The 15,819-nt window shown below is 40.8% G+C and overlaps 1 protein-coding gene across 1 annotated transcript; it reads right to left on the minus strand.

Moving 5' to 3' along the window:
* Nucleotides 1-585: 585 nt before the first annotated feature.
* LOC116034267 (uncharacterized protein C4orf54-like) lies at nt 586-13,149 on the minus strand. The gene is made up of 2 exons (XM_031276861.2): nt 8,726-13,149; nt 586-5,269 (listed from the first exon to the last, which is right to left on the minus strand). The coding sequence occupies exon 1, from the start codon at nt 13,082-13,084 to the stop codon at nt 8,750-8,752; it is 4,335 nt and encodes a 1,444-aa protein (XP_031132721.2). The 5' UTR covers nt 13,085-13,149; the 3' UTR covers nt 586-5,269; nt 8,726-8,749.
* Between the last annotated feature and the right edge of the window lie 2,670 nt (nt 13,150-15,819).

The following is a 15,819-nucleotide window of genomic DNA, read 5'->3' on the forward strand; positions in this document are numbered from 1 at the left end:
GTGCATGCTCAGAAACTATCTATCTATCAAAAAGTCAAAGTATACAACATGTTAGAGGAAGAAGATTGTTCATTTTAAAAATGTAAGTCGTCCAGACTTTTAGCTTTACTGAGAGACAACATAGTGTGGTTTTTAATTTATTTTCTTGTGGTAAATTCAATCAATTTATATACTATTTTGATACTACTTTCTTATAAATCACCATTCATAAAGGGTTTATAATTTGCAACTACAATTGCATTATTAATGATTAATAAATCATATATTCATATCAGTGGCTTATAATACATTAATACATGTTTTTTAATCATTACTAAAGCCATTAGTTACAACTCCTAAACCCTTAAAAAGAGTGCCTCATTAGAAAGTATAACTCTTTTTTTTTTTTTTTTTTACTATTCTTAACATCCCTTTGAGCTGTAACACAAACAAAAAGAGTGATTTGAATACATGTTTACTTTTAATTTCTCTAACAAAGACTTCATGTGGGATTTTCTTTAGTGGTCACGTTAGGTTCAGACAGCAGCAAAATGTGTTTCATTCAACCACAACTTGACCTAAATTCATGGACACAAACATGTTGAGTAGCTTGATTTTGAATTTATTGCAAACATATGAAGGCTTGTCAGTCTACATTACACTCATTCATCATATTCATTACTTTTCAAGATGTAGGTGCAAACACAGCAGCACTCACTTCTCCTTTTAAGGCATCTCTCCGCTGTCATCCTGACCTCTGTCTTCTTCTGGGGCAGTCACAGTTGACATCAGGCATATAATATATGCAATACCACATGACAGAACGACCATTAAGGCATTTCATTCAAATATGTGCCCTTTTTCTATGAACATTCATAAATACACTTATCTCAGACCATCTCACCTTTGGTTAACTCTCTTTCTTCATACAAAAGCAAACTTTGATACAGTCAGTTTCATATATGTTACCTCAAAATCAGCAGTTTGCTGAGGGACATCTGGAAGAATGTTTTAAAACAAATTATAGTATCTATGTTACAGTGCATCTTTGGGCAAAATTCATCAGAAACCATTAACAATGTTCCATTTTACAATTAACAAGTCCATATAGTACTCCTGCTATCACCAATGTTCACAGCCATTTGTTGCTGTCAGTGTTGGTGACAAAAGAGTGATAAGTGCATTAAGTACATTATTACTCACAGATAAAGGTCTTAAAAGAAACTATTAACTTAAGTTTTATGTTTATGACAACATTAAAATAGCTGGTTTACTGGAGCTTATACATTATAATTTAGTTTTTATTTATGTTAATCTTCACAGGGTTTCAAAAAGATATGTAAATGTGCTTTAATTAATAATCTGAAATGAGAGAAATATGTGTTTTGGATAACTTGCTGATGAAACATAATTTTACTGGCACGAGGTAGTATCATATCTCACAATTTTCACTTGTTCATATTTGGATATCTGGCAAAATGTCTGGCTAAACCTTTTTTTAAAGTCATTTCTTTACAAAAGATTCATAATTTCTCAATACATTTTTTTGTTTGCACTGCTCACAACTGCCTTAGGGGCACATTAATTTAAAATTATAATTCAAATATTAAGTTTAGTACAATGGGTTATTAATTAAATATACAAATGTTAAGTCACATTTCACCTCAAAATGCATTAAATGTTGTTACATCAAGTTGTTTCAAAGAGTAGACCATGTCCAATCTACTGCACAGTCAGCAAGTCTTTCAAATCACGGCATGAATTCATAATACTTAAAATGAAATCAACTCATATGGTAATTTTAACATGTATTTTACAGAATTACGGTACATAGACTGACCAGCAGCTCCAAATACCTTCAATGTGTGTTTAGATTTGAAACATTAAAAATAGCAGTCAACAGTTTGCATTAATCCTACATGGGATGCTGGTATAAATGATGCACAATGATCTATGATGCCCCACTGCATATTCAAAAGGAAACAGAACACATGAAAACATGACCTAAGAACTTCACTATACAGAAAGCAGTAATAAGGACGTCATCAGTTGGTGTGTCTTTTTAATGAAAACCTCAATTCATACACATTTGAACTAAAAAGGTCAAGGGGGTTAAAAAAGAAAAACTGACATTGCTGTGTGTAAAGTGTAAAGACACACCCAACACATGTGCAGTCTGTACGCTCCTGTCTACAGTGAAGTAACATGACTCCTTGTTGTATGCTCACAGAATACTGAAATGTCGTACATAACTGCCAGCCACGAACACGGACACATTCAGATATACACACACCAACTCCCACCACATTACACAAAACTGTAAAATATACCAACACCAATAGAGGATGTTATCCCCTAAATGTCTCAGCTGGCTCTGACTCATTAGGCCCAACACTACTTAGGAAATACTGACCTAAGTACATTGTTAAACCAGAGTCCCAGCTCTGCTTCATCTGAGCAAAACACTTGGTGTGTTCCTCTTTTTTTCTCTATCTAACATACAAGGAGCGTGCTTTTAAAATATAAACATACACCACGTCATACAGCATGTCAGTTGTAAAGGTATTAGCAGCATTTTGTAAGTCATGAGACAGAGGTTACACATACATTAAGTAGAATATGAGCCACGCACTCCTAAAAACATGGAAATGTTATTGTGAATGTGGAAAATTTGTGTTGGAGAGTAATACAATGATACATAACAATGTCAGATATTTACCATTTACTTGGTATATCTTTAAAAATATATTATTTTGAAATAAAATAATTGAACTTGGGGTGATTCAGCATAACCCCTTAATCTGCATTTTCTTTTAAATTCAGTGCAGACAAATGGTCCCTGTCCTCAGAAAACTATTATTATAGGTTGTATTCACCATAAGTAATTATCGTATTGTGTGAAATAAAGCAAGACTATGTAACTTTTAAATACCAATGGCCACTGTGGCCACAACAGCAAGCAGGATAATGGCATATTTAATTCCCCATCATTTCCCAAGATGTGATAGTGTTCTGTAAATTGTTTTCCATCCATAGGCATCCAGGAGGAATCTAAATCAGATGCCCGAAGAACCTTAGCTTACTCTTTTCAACATGAAAGAGCAGCGGTCCTACTCCAAGGTCTTCCAGATGTCTAAGCTTGTCACCCTCTCTGAGGGTGCGCCCAACCAACCTGCAAAGGGAACTAATTTTTGTGGCTTCACGCTGCCATTTCATTCTTTCAGTAATTACCCAAAACTAATGATTACAAGTGAGGGTTGGAACATAGATCAACTGATGAGATAGAGAGCAACGCCATCAGGGTCAGCTATCTCTTCACAACAACAGTCTTTTACAGCGTCTGCATTACTGCTGGCGTGGCACCAATCTGTCAGTCTCTGACTCCATCTTACCCTTACTTGTGTTAAAGACCCCAATATATTGAAGTACTTTACTTCGAGCAGTGCCACACACAAAACTCAAAGGAGCAATTCACCATTTCCTGGCAGAGTAACATGGCATCAGACTTGGAAGTACTGACCCTTGTGCCTACTACTGTACACCTGGCCACAAACCATCTCAGTGCACGCTGGAAGTCACAGTCTGATTAAGCTAGCAGAACCACATTATCCACAAACACTCCACATCTTGGAAATTATGCCTAGAATTAAAAAAAACAATGGCCCAGTACCCTATACTCCCGCAGTACCCAACACAAGATACAGTACCTCGAGGGAAACAGTCACAAGCCTTCTCCAAATACACGAAAGTTAACTTGATGGGCAAGCTCCCATCACCTCTCTTGTGTCTTTGCAAGGGTAAAGAGTCAATCCACTGTTCTACAACCAGGACGGAATCGGCATTGCTTCTTCTTGAAACTTAGGTTTGGTCGGAGCCTCTTTTCCAGTAACCTGACGAGCCAGATAGTTTGTTACACAGAACTGTCTGAGAAGCCGTCATGGAAACTGTTTGGAAAAGGGCAGGCCCTTTCAAAAAATAGCTGGCAGTTGATTTGATGAACGCATGCCATTGTTGTTTTCATATCTTGTGATATCGCAAGAATTCAGCTACTGTGCAAGGTATCCTCTTTGGTGCCATGGTATAATTTTTCCCAGGAACGTTGAGTATTGTGATACCCTAATAGTTGGAGCACATCCTCTGGTCCCCTTTTTAAAAAATGGGAACCACCCCCCACTTCTGCCAGTCCACAACCACTAACCCTGACCGTTAAACGACATTGCGGAGGCATGTCGGTAGCATCAAGACAGCCCCACAATGTCCAGAGCTTTCAGCATCTGGAGCATGTGGAGCTTTTTTACTACCTCAGTGATCTCAGTTTTTGCATCTGTGACCACAGAAGCTCCAGTCCTCCTGTCCTCCTGATACATGTCTGCTGCCTCAGGAATCCCTTTTGTCAAACAAGCCTGAAAAGACCCATTTCTGAGTTTAACAGCCTCCTTCGCCACTGGCAGGTTCTTTGGTTGCAGCACAACAAGCACAGGCGACCTTTTGGCCACAACTCCATGCAGTCCCTTCTGCAATGGAGGCTTTGAACATACAGTAGCCCACTCTTGATTCAATTTCCCAAGCTTGGACATTTAGGGATTATTTTAGTTGCAGTACCTTGTTGGGCCGCTGGAATAAACTGGCAGCAAGGCTTTGTGGTAAAACCAATGAAACGTTAATCCATGACATCCTAAAATAGAGTGTAACAGTAGCACAACTGGAGACATAATGTCAGTAAACTGACTCAGTAATGTCAGTTACACAGTAATATCTATCAAGTTTGCCGACATTAGCTACTGTAACATGGTCAAACCAAAACAAGAGAGGTTGTAGCTATTTGTAAAATAAAGATGTTTTTCTTTTCAAAAGTTACATAGACTCGCTTTAAAGACATGGTAACATTAAATTCATAATAATAAAATAGTGGCTTAGCAAATAATGACTAACACTAAACTGTAATAAAATGCCTGCTTTGTTTCCTTTTGAATAGACATGTTGCAGGGCCCAAACAGCATTTCAAAAGTTCTAGACAGCAGCTGAATGGAAAGTATTACAAAGCAGCTTCATATAGCAACATGGCAGAGCATCAGCCCGAGGACATGGCTTAATGCGTTTACCCTACAAAGTGCTGCAATGCATAGGGATTACAGTAATGTCTGCTGCAAGGATAAACAACACAACAGAGTGGGGATAAAAATATTGTTGTTGGTGAAAGTTGTCCTCTGGAGTAGATCACAGGTGGGTGGGGTGAAAACTACCTACTACCACTTACGGTGAATGAAGGCCAATTCTTCGGTGGAGATGTCTGGAGGTGACATAAAAGAAGACATAAAATGGGTGTTAAACTCTGATGTATGCAATGAAAAAAGCTGGGATTTTAGAGGAGAAAAACTGATTTAGTTTTTGTCTAGTTTATGATAGAAGTCATTGTCCTAAGGCATTGTAATATGACTTTTTAGCCTGTAGTTCCTGGTTCTGAATCAGCTGACCAGATTCAGTCAAATCACTGCCAGGGGCACGCTGCTCGATTTGTTTACGTAAGAGTGCTGGAGGTCGACAGCGCTCTCCACCTCCTTCTCCCCATTTAGGAAAAAGCAGAAGGGGAGGGGGCTATTAAAAGTTGACCCCATCTCAGCCCCGCAGACTCGCTTCCAAGCTGGAGCTGCAGCAGCATCTGATCTCTCCAAGCAGCTGTCCTCTTCCTGTATCAGCACAACAAATACTTTACATTGCCTGACCTTTTCCTCCTGCATCACTATCCCAGCCATGCCCCCGCGTCCCTCCTCCGACTAACACCCCCACACACGCACGCACGCACGCACGCACGCACGCACACACGCACGCACGCACGCACACCTTCTGTTCCTCTTCGCACCACTATTCAACCCCATGCTAGGCCCCTGCCTGCCACGCATCCAGCTGACATGTATCCTTCATGCACTTTCAGTTGTATTATTGCTCTGACACATTAGCTGAGAATGGACTGTGACTTGTTGTAAGTGTGTATATATACTGTGTATGAGAAACTGAGAATTAATGTTTTTGGGCTACAGCATTTAACGGTGTAAAGAGAGACGGAATTACTCTTTGTGTCCGTCTTTCTGTATTTCCTTCTATATTTCTGCATTTCTGCCTGCTTGTCCATTTAGAAAAATGTCATCACCAGCTGGATGGATTATTGAAGTTGTCTCCTGTCAGACCTTACCTTAAAATGTCTACTGGATAGCAAGTATGAAACAGGAAAATTGAGGACATTATTACTATTTTCAAATCTTTACACTGCTTTGCACTGCTGCAAAGTATGCTCCCTTGTCTTTAACTGCCTAGAGTCAGGACCAAACAATGGCAAAGCAACATTATTAATACTTCACACCGACAGGGCCAACCTCTAAATACCTTTCCTATCCGTTTGAATGATTTATTTTCTTAACCCCACTTCTATTTTAATCAATTCTATTATCCTTCTCGTTGTCTTTAAAATGTTTTTTGATTGTTTATAAAGTTTTGATTATAGAACACATTTTAATAATAACGCATGTCATAGTGAGAAAAGCACAGGTGTAATTCTGTGATAAAATAATAATGGTTGTATTTCACATTGGTGTTTCAGTTACTTGCACTATGCATGCAGTTCACAGCTTACTGGCACACTCAATTACTTTTATTTGTCACACCTGTGCCTTTTCTGCTGTGACGAGTCGAAATGTCTGCTGTGAGAAAGGAATAATAACTGGCTCGCTCTACATTGTCCCTTACATACTAAATGTGGTAAGTGTGTTGTGTGTGTGTAATACATTTTTAAACAGGATGTTAGTATTTAACTTAGCTCTACTTGAGACAGCTAAAGGATTTGAAAAATTGAATTTTTATTTCCAAGCAAGCTTAGTAAATGTGATATATGTAAATGTTTTGCTAATGGTAAGCATTGCATACTAACAAGCTAGCATTAAGCCCAAATCACAGCAGAGGTACACACTGCAGCTAAAGGTCAAGCTAGAGCTGATGGATATTCAGCTAACCCTGAAAAAGTAAAGCTTATAGATGAGCTTGACATGTCTGACATGTACCAAAGTGAACACTTCTTCTACATGCAGAATGTTTTGGTTTTATTTACTGAGGTTTTGAGATTTCTAACACTAATACTTATGCTACTAAGTCAGTGCAAGTAAAGTTGAATTGTATTCAAATTGGGGTACGAGAAACAATTTCCTGGCCACTCAAGATAATCAAGAGACCTCGCTATGCTATGCTAAGTATGTAAGTCAGTCAGACAAAGTTCTAAAATAAATCTATTGAAGATTGTGGAATATACTAATCTATAAACCTTTACAAAAAAACTAAAACTGTCTGCTACATACATAGGTAAGTGGACATTTTAGTTTTTCCTTATTTGTGTGAACTGAACTTTTAAGCTACATGTTTAGCTTATTCTTTATAAAATGCAAAAAAGGAACGAACACATTTATGAACTGTAACATTATCCAAGTAATTAAAGCATTTCTAACACTGATTAAGAAAAGCCTGATGTAAGGTGTCACTGACTTGAATACTTTCCTGTGACACTTTCCAACCCTGAGAATAAAGCATGTAAACAAACTTGTCTCACACTATTCAAATAGCCCGACGATGTGTAATGCAGAGAAAAGGGAACTCAACCGACTTGCTCCAGGCTGAGGCTGAAAATCCCAGCATGCCCAGTGGAGTCAGGTTACCTGTCATGAAGCTACTGCATGTCTATTAACACAGACATGCCACTGCTGAAGCAGCCGAGTTGGACTGCTGCTTTAGCAACATTTACAACCAAAAAATGGAAAAAAAACTCATGTAGTACATGTGATGACTGTGTGAGTGTTACACTGCACTGTACAATGAGAGCCCTTGGTTCAGCTTCAACCTTGAAACACCAAACCATATAAATCTCACTGTCAAATTAGTGAATGGATAACTTATTAAGATGAGCGGAACGTGACCAATTACAAGAATAGGCTCATTGCTGTAATTGAGTCGCTTTTTGACCTTATGAGCACGGCCCTAAAAACTATGGATCTCAAAAATGTCCATTTTTGATAAATGTTTACCTTTATGACATTTTTATTTTTTTATTTTTTTTTTTTTCATTATTACAATGGCCAATTTCCTCAATCCCTGTAAATAGCATTTTATCTTATTTTAATTTGACAAAATAATCTTAGCTCAAGGTTCCCTTTCCACATGCTAGCAGACGCTATCCGCTGATGAAGATCAGTGAGACACAGATGAAAGCTCTGGAAAAAGACCAAAGCTAGGCTATGGTCTTTTATGGTTATATGCAACCAACTAAGTCAGAGATGTCTTCAAATGAGACTACTTTTTAAGTTATCGTAGCTTTGCATACAAGTAAACATACTTCTACTTCAGCAATATGAGACAAATATTAAGAAATATTTAAACTGAGTAACATTACAACTTTGAGCGATAATACATTTACTTAGTACATTCTCCTCCCCTCTGTGCTATATGATGAATGTGACTGAATTGCACACCTGCATTACCATATAGCACACACAACTGTTTTTGCGCATTTAACCTTATGGATTTAATGGGTTCCGTAAAGTTGACAGTAAGCGTGTGTGCAACATTTAAAAAAATACACATTTTATCTGGTTTCAATCAGATGTATTAAAATGTTAAATAAATAAAATCACATTTACATTCACTTACAGACACAAAGAAGAATGGTAGTAGGAGTCAAGGGGACATATGTGAATATGTGCTAACTTACATGTATGATGAGATGTTGCCTTGGTCACCGATGCTCCACTACAAAGCTCATTGTTGTTCCATCAAAGGAGGGCGGTGCGATGATTCTTGGACCTTGTTGCGTTGTGATGCTGATAACTGGCTTCCTGTCAGAGGTCGTTGCACCTCCTCTGGTGCTCACATGTCCTAAACTTACAGGAAGCTGCAGTGGTCCTTGTGGAGCCTCACCTTTTGCACTGTAATACACATTCTCTGCGCCTGCTGCATTCGTTTCCGGCTTAGGGCTTCTGGCGTTTTTTACCTTTTCTCCACCTGCATCCTCAGAGTGACACGGTGACTGTGGCAACACCACCTGGGCTGATAGAGTGGGCGAGGGGATGAAGCCTGGGTAGATCATGTAGGTGGGGGCGTACGCTCCTGGGCTCAGGGCCAGGGGGGACAAAGAGACAGGCACAGGGGTGACAGGTGCCACAGGAGAATGGGGCATGGGTACATCCACATACTGGCCTGTCTCAGGGTCGAATAGTCTCTTTGTGGCGGCATGTATGGGCGTGTCAACCAGGTAATAATGGCCTGTTGTGGGGTCCAAAAGCATCTTGCGCTGGGTTTGTGGGACTGCCTCTCCAGTAGAAGGTGTAGGTGACACAGTCGGGACAGATGGAGAGAAACACAACACCTGCTGCTGTGCTTGAGGCCCTGTTGTTGGCCCCGAGTGGTAGATGCTTGAAGCTGGGTACTCCATGATTAACGGAGATCTTTTTTGCTCAGGTGTCTTCCTGTCACCTGTTTTGATTTGGCTATTGTTTGAACTCACCTCCCTCAAAACAGGCTCTTGATTCAGCAGTTTGATTTCATTTGTGTACCCCAGCCCCGGTATGGTTAAATAGTTCTCAGAGTCTGAGCAGGCCTGTGTGACAGTGGGATTAGTGGGAATGATTTTGACCTTTCCCGGCTCCACCTGGCCGTGTTTTGGGGGCTCTATTTTCACCGACAGTGGAGCCACTGGTGTCTTAGAGCTTTTCATAGTCGATGATGTTTGCAGCACAGAGCTTTGTGGAATAGGGTTACTATCTGAACGAATGCTGACACGTGCCTTATTGCCAAAATGAAGGACATGTTTGTTACTAAATGTTTTACTGTGCTGTGATTGTGTTTGAAACGTGTCATGGTTATATGGAACATGTATGATATTCAGAGCTCCTTTATCTTCCTGTGACTGAGGAATCCTGTCAGTGTTTGCTGTCTCAAGCTCCTCTGCCCCCTGCTCCTCACTGGCAATAAGCGACAACACATGGCTATCTGTGATTGGTTGTGGAGCATGAGTTTTACGCTTCCATTCATTTCTATCAAAAACATAAAGCTGCTCCATTGTTTTGACTGCAGCTTTAAGCTTCTCTAACGCGGCCTGTTTTGGTATTTTGGGCTCATTTCTCCTTTCAGCCGTCTCACATGCAAACTTTTCCTGCCTCTGTTTTGTCAGTTTGGTTTCAATATTTGGCTGAATTTCTGACTGGTCAGGGAGAAGCTGCTTTGATACAACAATTGGCACCCTACTGGCTGTGCAATGTGATGGTGTATTTTCACTTTGAGATGTTTTAGATGAGATGCTTGCCTCTGCTTGTGTCTGTAACACCTCAGCTGTCTGTTGTTTAACATTTGTTTTTACAGAGTGACATTTAATCACAATAGGAGATGGTGATACATGCTTAACTGGCTCCTTTGTGGCCTCAAGTTTATCAGCTGCTGTGGAACATTTACTCTCACTACTTTCCAATGAAACAAAGCGATATGAACTTTTTACCAATTTACGGACATCTCTGACCTGATATATTGGTGTTTGAAACTTGCATTTGGTGTCTCTTATGTCTCTAACTGTGAAGTTTGGGATTTTATCTGAAGCAGACAAAACGTGGCATTTGGCTTCACCTGCTGCTCTGAATGTGTTCACAGTGTTGAAACTTAGTTTAGGGGTTAACAGGTTGGCAATATTCAGTGTACAGCCTTTATCTTCCTTCACACTCCTCAGGCATATTTTTATCTCAGGGGTTTTTCCCTCCTTCTCGTTTTCTTCTTTGCCTACTATGTTTCCATTATTGCCCGTTTGAAACTCTTTTACGCATTTCTGTGGGCCAGCAGGTCCGCCTGTGACAGGTGCACAGCTTTGCAAGTCTTTGGTAAAATCCTTCTCTTTTGAAAGGAGCTGGCAGCTTGGAACAAAAAGCAGTCTTGTCAGCATGCTGCTGGTGTCTAATCCTTTTGCTGTGGTCTGCGTGTCAGTTACAGATGTGGGTTCATTTACAGGTTCTGGCTCATCTTGTTTCAGTAAATTAAATGCACTACTTTGACTGTGGCTGAGAGATGCTTTTGGAGGCTCCTGTTGTCCCTTTTCTGAATCATCTTTGTTGCTTTTCTGCTCCTCTGCAGACTCACAGTAACCGGGTCTGCTGCCCACCAGGCATTGATCATCAGCAGAATTATAACCTGAACCTGATTCTGATGTCTGTCTTCGTAAGCCCCTTCCTTGACTACTGTCTTTCATCCCATCTTGATCTTTGAGGTGAAAAGTCGGGGAGAGAGCTGGGTATGTGTCACAAATTTCACCCCTCTCCATTTTGCGCTCCTGTTCAAACTGCATCTTTTTGGAAATGACATTTTTCAGTAGACTTGATGCAAAAACTGCTCTTTTGTGTGTATCCTCCATGCTATCTGTGTGATCACATTGCATTTCACACCCTGACCTGGCCAACACAGCCCCAGTAACCTTATTGGATTGTGCTTTCTTGGAGCATTTTGGACGTCTGGCGCCTTCAGGCGCTTCAACATTATAGCGGAAATTCAGCGTGACTCCATGCTGCTTTGACTTAACAGGATCTTTCAGTTCGATCTTTTTGCTAGAAGAGGAAGATTGTTGAGAAGATGTTCTCTTGTGTAGTGCGTACATTTTGGTTTGTGGAGCCTTCATGCCGGTAATTGACCTACCATGCTTCTTACTCTCCACAGTCTTATTCATTTCCCAAGTTGCGCTAGAAGTCTTGTGCGCAATTACGCTCCGCTCTCTTCCCCGCGATATGTTTCCATAATTCCAGTCCACATAAGCTGACCACTTATTTAGCCCATACTCAGACATAGAGGACTCACTAGAGGTACTAAGATTAATGGCATCGAAGTATGGACATGCCAAGCTCCGGAAAGACTTGGCGGTTAAATTACGCACCTCTTTGTCAGCGTCGTCCAGCTCACTGATGGAGCTGGACGCTCCGCTGGAATACTCATTAATATCTTTCCGTCTTAGTTTGGATGCAAGGTGCTGACGGCCCGGAGCAGGGATGAAGTATTGGGCTCTGTCGCACAAGGGCCCCACTCTGGAGCCAGAGCTCACAAAAGAGACGTGGCTCCCATCTCCAAAGTGTTTTGTGTACCCACAGGTGCTGTTATCAAAGAAATTGACAGGTTCATTTACCGCCCTGGAGGATGCTTTTATTGATAAATGAATTTTCCCCGCATTAGCTTCTCCGCTGTAGCTTTTGCACACGCTTTCATCTGAGCTGGCACATTTGTCCGAGTCACAAAGATCACTGTCCTCCTGCTCGGTGCTGACAACTGCTCCACCAAGATTAGCCTGCACTTTCGCCTGGCTCCTGCCCTCAAGTATCAAAGTCCCCCCCTGCGTTTCATCGCTTTCAAAAGACGCGTAATCCACAAAGGAATACACCAGGTTGTCGTCTTCAAGATCCCAACAGGTTCCTCTCCCCAGGTCGTAATCTACGTCGTGATCGAGCTCGGTCAGCTGGATTTCGTGCGTGGTGATATAGTGAGACTCGTCCTCCACGGTGTCGGAGCCGCAGTGGTCGGACATCACCGCACTGGCACCATCATCAGACTCCGTCTTGCTGTTCAGATACATGTCCGTGTATTGGAGCTCATCACTCTCACTGCATACATGTTCACTGCAGTCACTCGGGTCGAGCTCGGCCTGGCGCTGCTTCTCATTCTCCAAGTCCTGATCGGTGTTGGGACGTTTGGTCAAAGTTTCCAAAGGAGGCTCACCCGAAACAGGCCCGGGGAAGGTGGCCTGCTTGTCCTCTAACTGCTCTTCAACAAAGTACTTTGAAATCATTTTACCCTCCTCGTCATGCTCCCCCTGCTTTGAACTATCGCATTTGATAACAGACAGCTGGTTTCCCTCGCCAGTGAAAGAAACTTTCACTGTTTTTGCGCCGTCCGGTTTCATGTCCAGGTCCACATAGTTGGACTCGTCGCTTTTTGTCTCTTTGGCGTGGCCCTTACTGCGCGTGTTGTCCTTATGCTTGTCCTCTGGGAGCAGCTTCCTGTGAAGTAGGGTGTCATCTCGGTAAGTGAGAGTTTCCTCCGCTGCTTCCATTTGGACCGGTCTTACCGTCAGGTGGTCCTCGTTTACGATGTTATCCCGACACAGGACGGAAAACTCTGCATGCTGGAGGAACGAGGAGGGTGGACAGCGAGGACGGTGAGAGAGAGAGAGAGAGAGAGAGAGAGAGAGAGAGAGAGAGAGAGAGAGAGAGATATGGGGGGGAGTCCCAAGGAAAATCCCACGATGATTTCTGGTGTAAATCTCAGTGTGGGGAGGCTGCAAGGGCGTAATTTTGAGTTCAACAATGTGTGGGGGGGGGGCGATCTCCACTTTCAAACATTTCATTTTCTGCATTCTGGACAATTTTTCTGCAACTATTTGTGCCTTTTCTGCATCAAGTTATGGCGCACATGTCTTTGTTTATGTAAAGGAATTTATAATAGGTTTTTGGGGTGGGTTGCACTGGCCAGTTTGGATTATTGGGGAGGTTGTAACCCCCCATCCCCCCTGTAAATTACGCCTATTGGAGGCTGTGTACCATTTTCAAACGTGAACATGAAGCACAGGCCTTGTGAAGAAGAAAAATGCCAAGATTCAGCACCTTTCCTGGAGGAACAGCTCCCCTCTCCTTCAGAATTTCTTAAGCACATTGTCTGATACATTTGCATTTCTCTAAACATTGCAGGAAGGAATCACCACACGGGTTTATAATATTTCAGTTGTCCCCTCATATATAACTTTATATAAAGTGCTTGTTGTGAATGGACATTGACAGCGACAGACATGAGTTTATTCAGCTGGGTTTAGTATAATTGGCATAACTACTGTCCTTTTGTCACAGTTCCTTAGACATGGCCGCATTGTCCCAAAAGCAGTAATAAAGGGAAATAAGATTGAGGTGGCATTGATGCACTGACTGAAGAATTTAAACTTCTTGAGTGAGTCACGGCCTTTTGCAGGACATAGTGTTGTGCTGCACAGTATATAAAATGGTGTGGTGATTGCTCCTATTGTTGTGTTTCAGTAAATGTGCTTAAGGAATTGTGTAAACTGTAATGTAACTCAGATACTCTTTTACACATGTAAAGGGGAGTTGTGCTTTTTTTTAAATACAGTAAAAATGAAGGTAAACATAAAGAGTACTAATAATATATGTGGACCAGAGAATGCCGTCAGTGCTCTGCCCCTCTCACTGAAACAGCTGCCTTTCCTTGATGGAGAAAAATGTTCCCCACCAGCTGGTGCCAGTCAGCTAAAAGAATTTACTACAAGTTCATGCTGTCGTCTGTAGATCTAGTTTGAGATTTGTGTCAGTCGACTCTAATCCTCCCCCACCACTGGGACTCATGGGACATTAGACAAATGTAAATGAAGGACTGGGCGAAAAATAATTTTAGATTAGATCGCTATCAGGGACAATGCTGAATAATGTTATCTTGCACAGTAATGATCTATTTATTAGAGCTCTAAGTGTTGAAGACACAAGTGTTGTTTCTGGATGGGGCCCTAGTTTGGTGGTATGCAGCAGGAAGGGGTTGGGCGAACAGTTGCTCCATGTGGAGGGCACACTGACAGTAATATCAAGGACAGAGGCCACCAGTATAAAGCCTTTGTCACCCTCAAATCCCACGTTTACCCTCAGAGTCATTCATGTGGTGCAGCCTCTTAGAAGCAATCTGTTTTACCAGAACATTTACTCAAGTACTGTGCTTAAGTACCATTTTATGGTACTTGTAAAAATGAATATACAGTACATGTATGTAGTAGAACTTTGTTTTTTCTTTTTCCCTCTCCGATTAATCATCTTACAACCTCTCAAAATGATCTTGTGAGCCTTTGGAGGGGCCCCTAGGTTGGGAACCACAGGACTAAAATACTCAACTGTATACAGCATGAAGTAGTTAAAACTAGCTCCACCTCCACCAGCTACAACAGTAAAATGCTGCATACATGTTGATGCATCAGTATCTGCAATATGATGTGCTGTACTTATTTATGACATGGATGGGATAGACTGTAAAATGAATTGCCCCTTGGGGATTAATACAGTTTTCTGTATATGTATCTACTGAATAATATATCTCTCTCTAGGGCCATTTTTCTGCAGAACAGGTACTTTCATTTTGAAACCACATTTTGATGATAATACTTTACTTAAGTATACATTTAATCCAGGCCTTTTTCTTGTAATGGAGTATATTTCCATTAGTGTAATTGTACTTCTTCTTAAAGGGGACATATATATATATATATAAACTCACTTTTTTAGAATATACTCAGATGGGGGTGCATCTGAGTATTTCCACCCATGGCTTGAGGACTACTATTGCAAAGGTGCATGTTTTTCTTGCAAACCAATCAGAGCAGACTGGGCTTTTTCTGGAGGGGGAGGCCCTAAAACAGAGCTAAAACGTATATTCAGACAGACAGTATGAGAAAAATGATTTTTAAACATGTAAACATGTTCTAGTAGAAACCCAAAATACAAGAATGAACCTGAAAATGAGCATAATATGTCTCCTTTAAGCCTGTTATCTTTTGCCTTGCAATGACAAACCGTTATTAAATGAAATAACAGTGCTTGAATACTGTTAAATTGTTTACTCAGTTTGCATTTGGACTTCTCCGTCGAATGTTTCAGTTTTGATAATGATAAAAGAAATGCAAATTAACGATAATTCTATATATAAATATCCATTCAATTATTGTACAACCACCTCCCTTATACTTAATAAAAGTCAGTGCTATTACAAATTTGATTTTCTCTTTCTGTGCCAAAATATTAA

The sequence above is a fragment of the Sander lucioperca genome, chromosome 4 (assembly GCF_008315115.2).
Source record: "Sander lucioperca isolate FBNREF2018 chromosome 4, SLUC_FBN_1.2, whole genome shotgun sequence".
Taxonomy (NCBI): Eukaryota; Metazoa; Chordata; class Actinopteri; order Perciformes; family Percidae; genus Sander; species Sander lucioperca.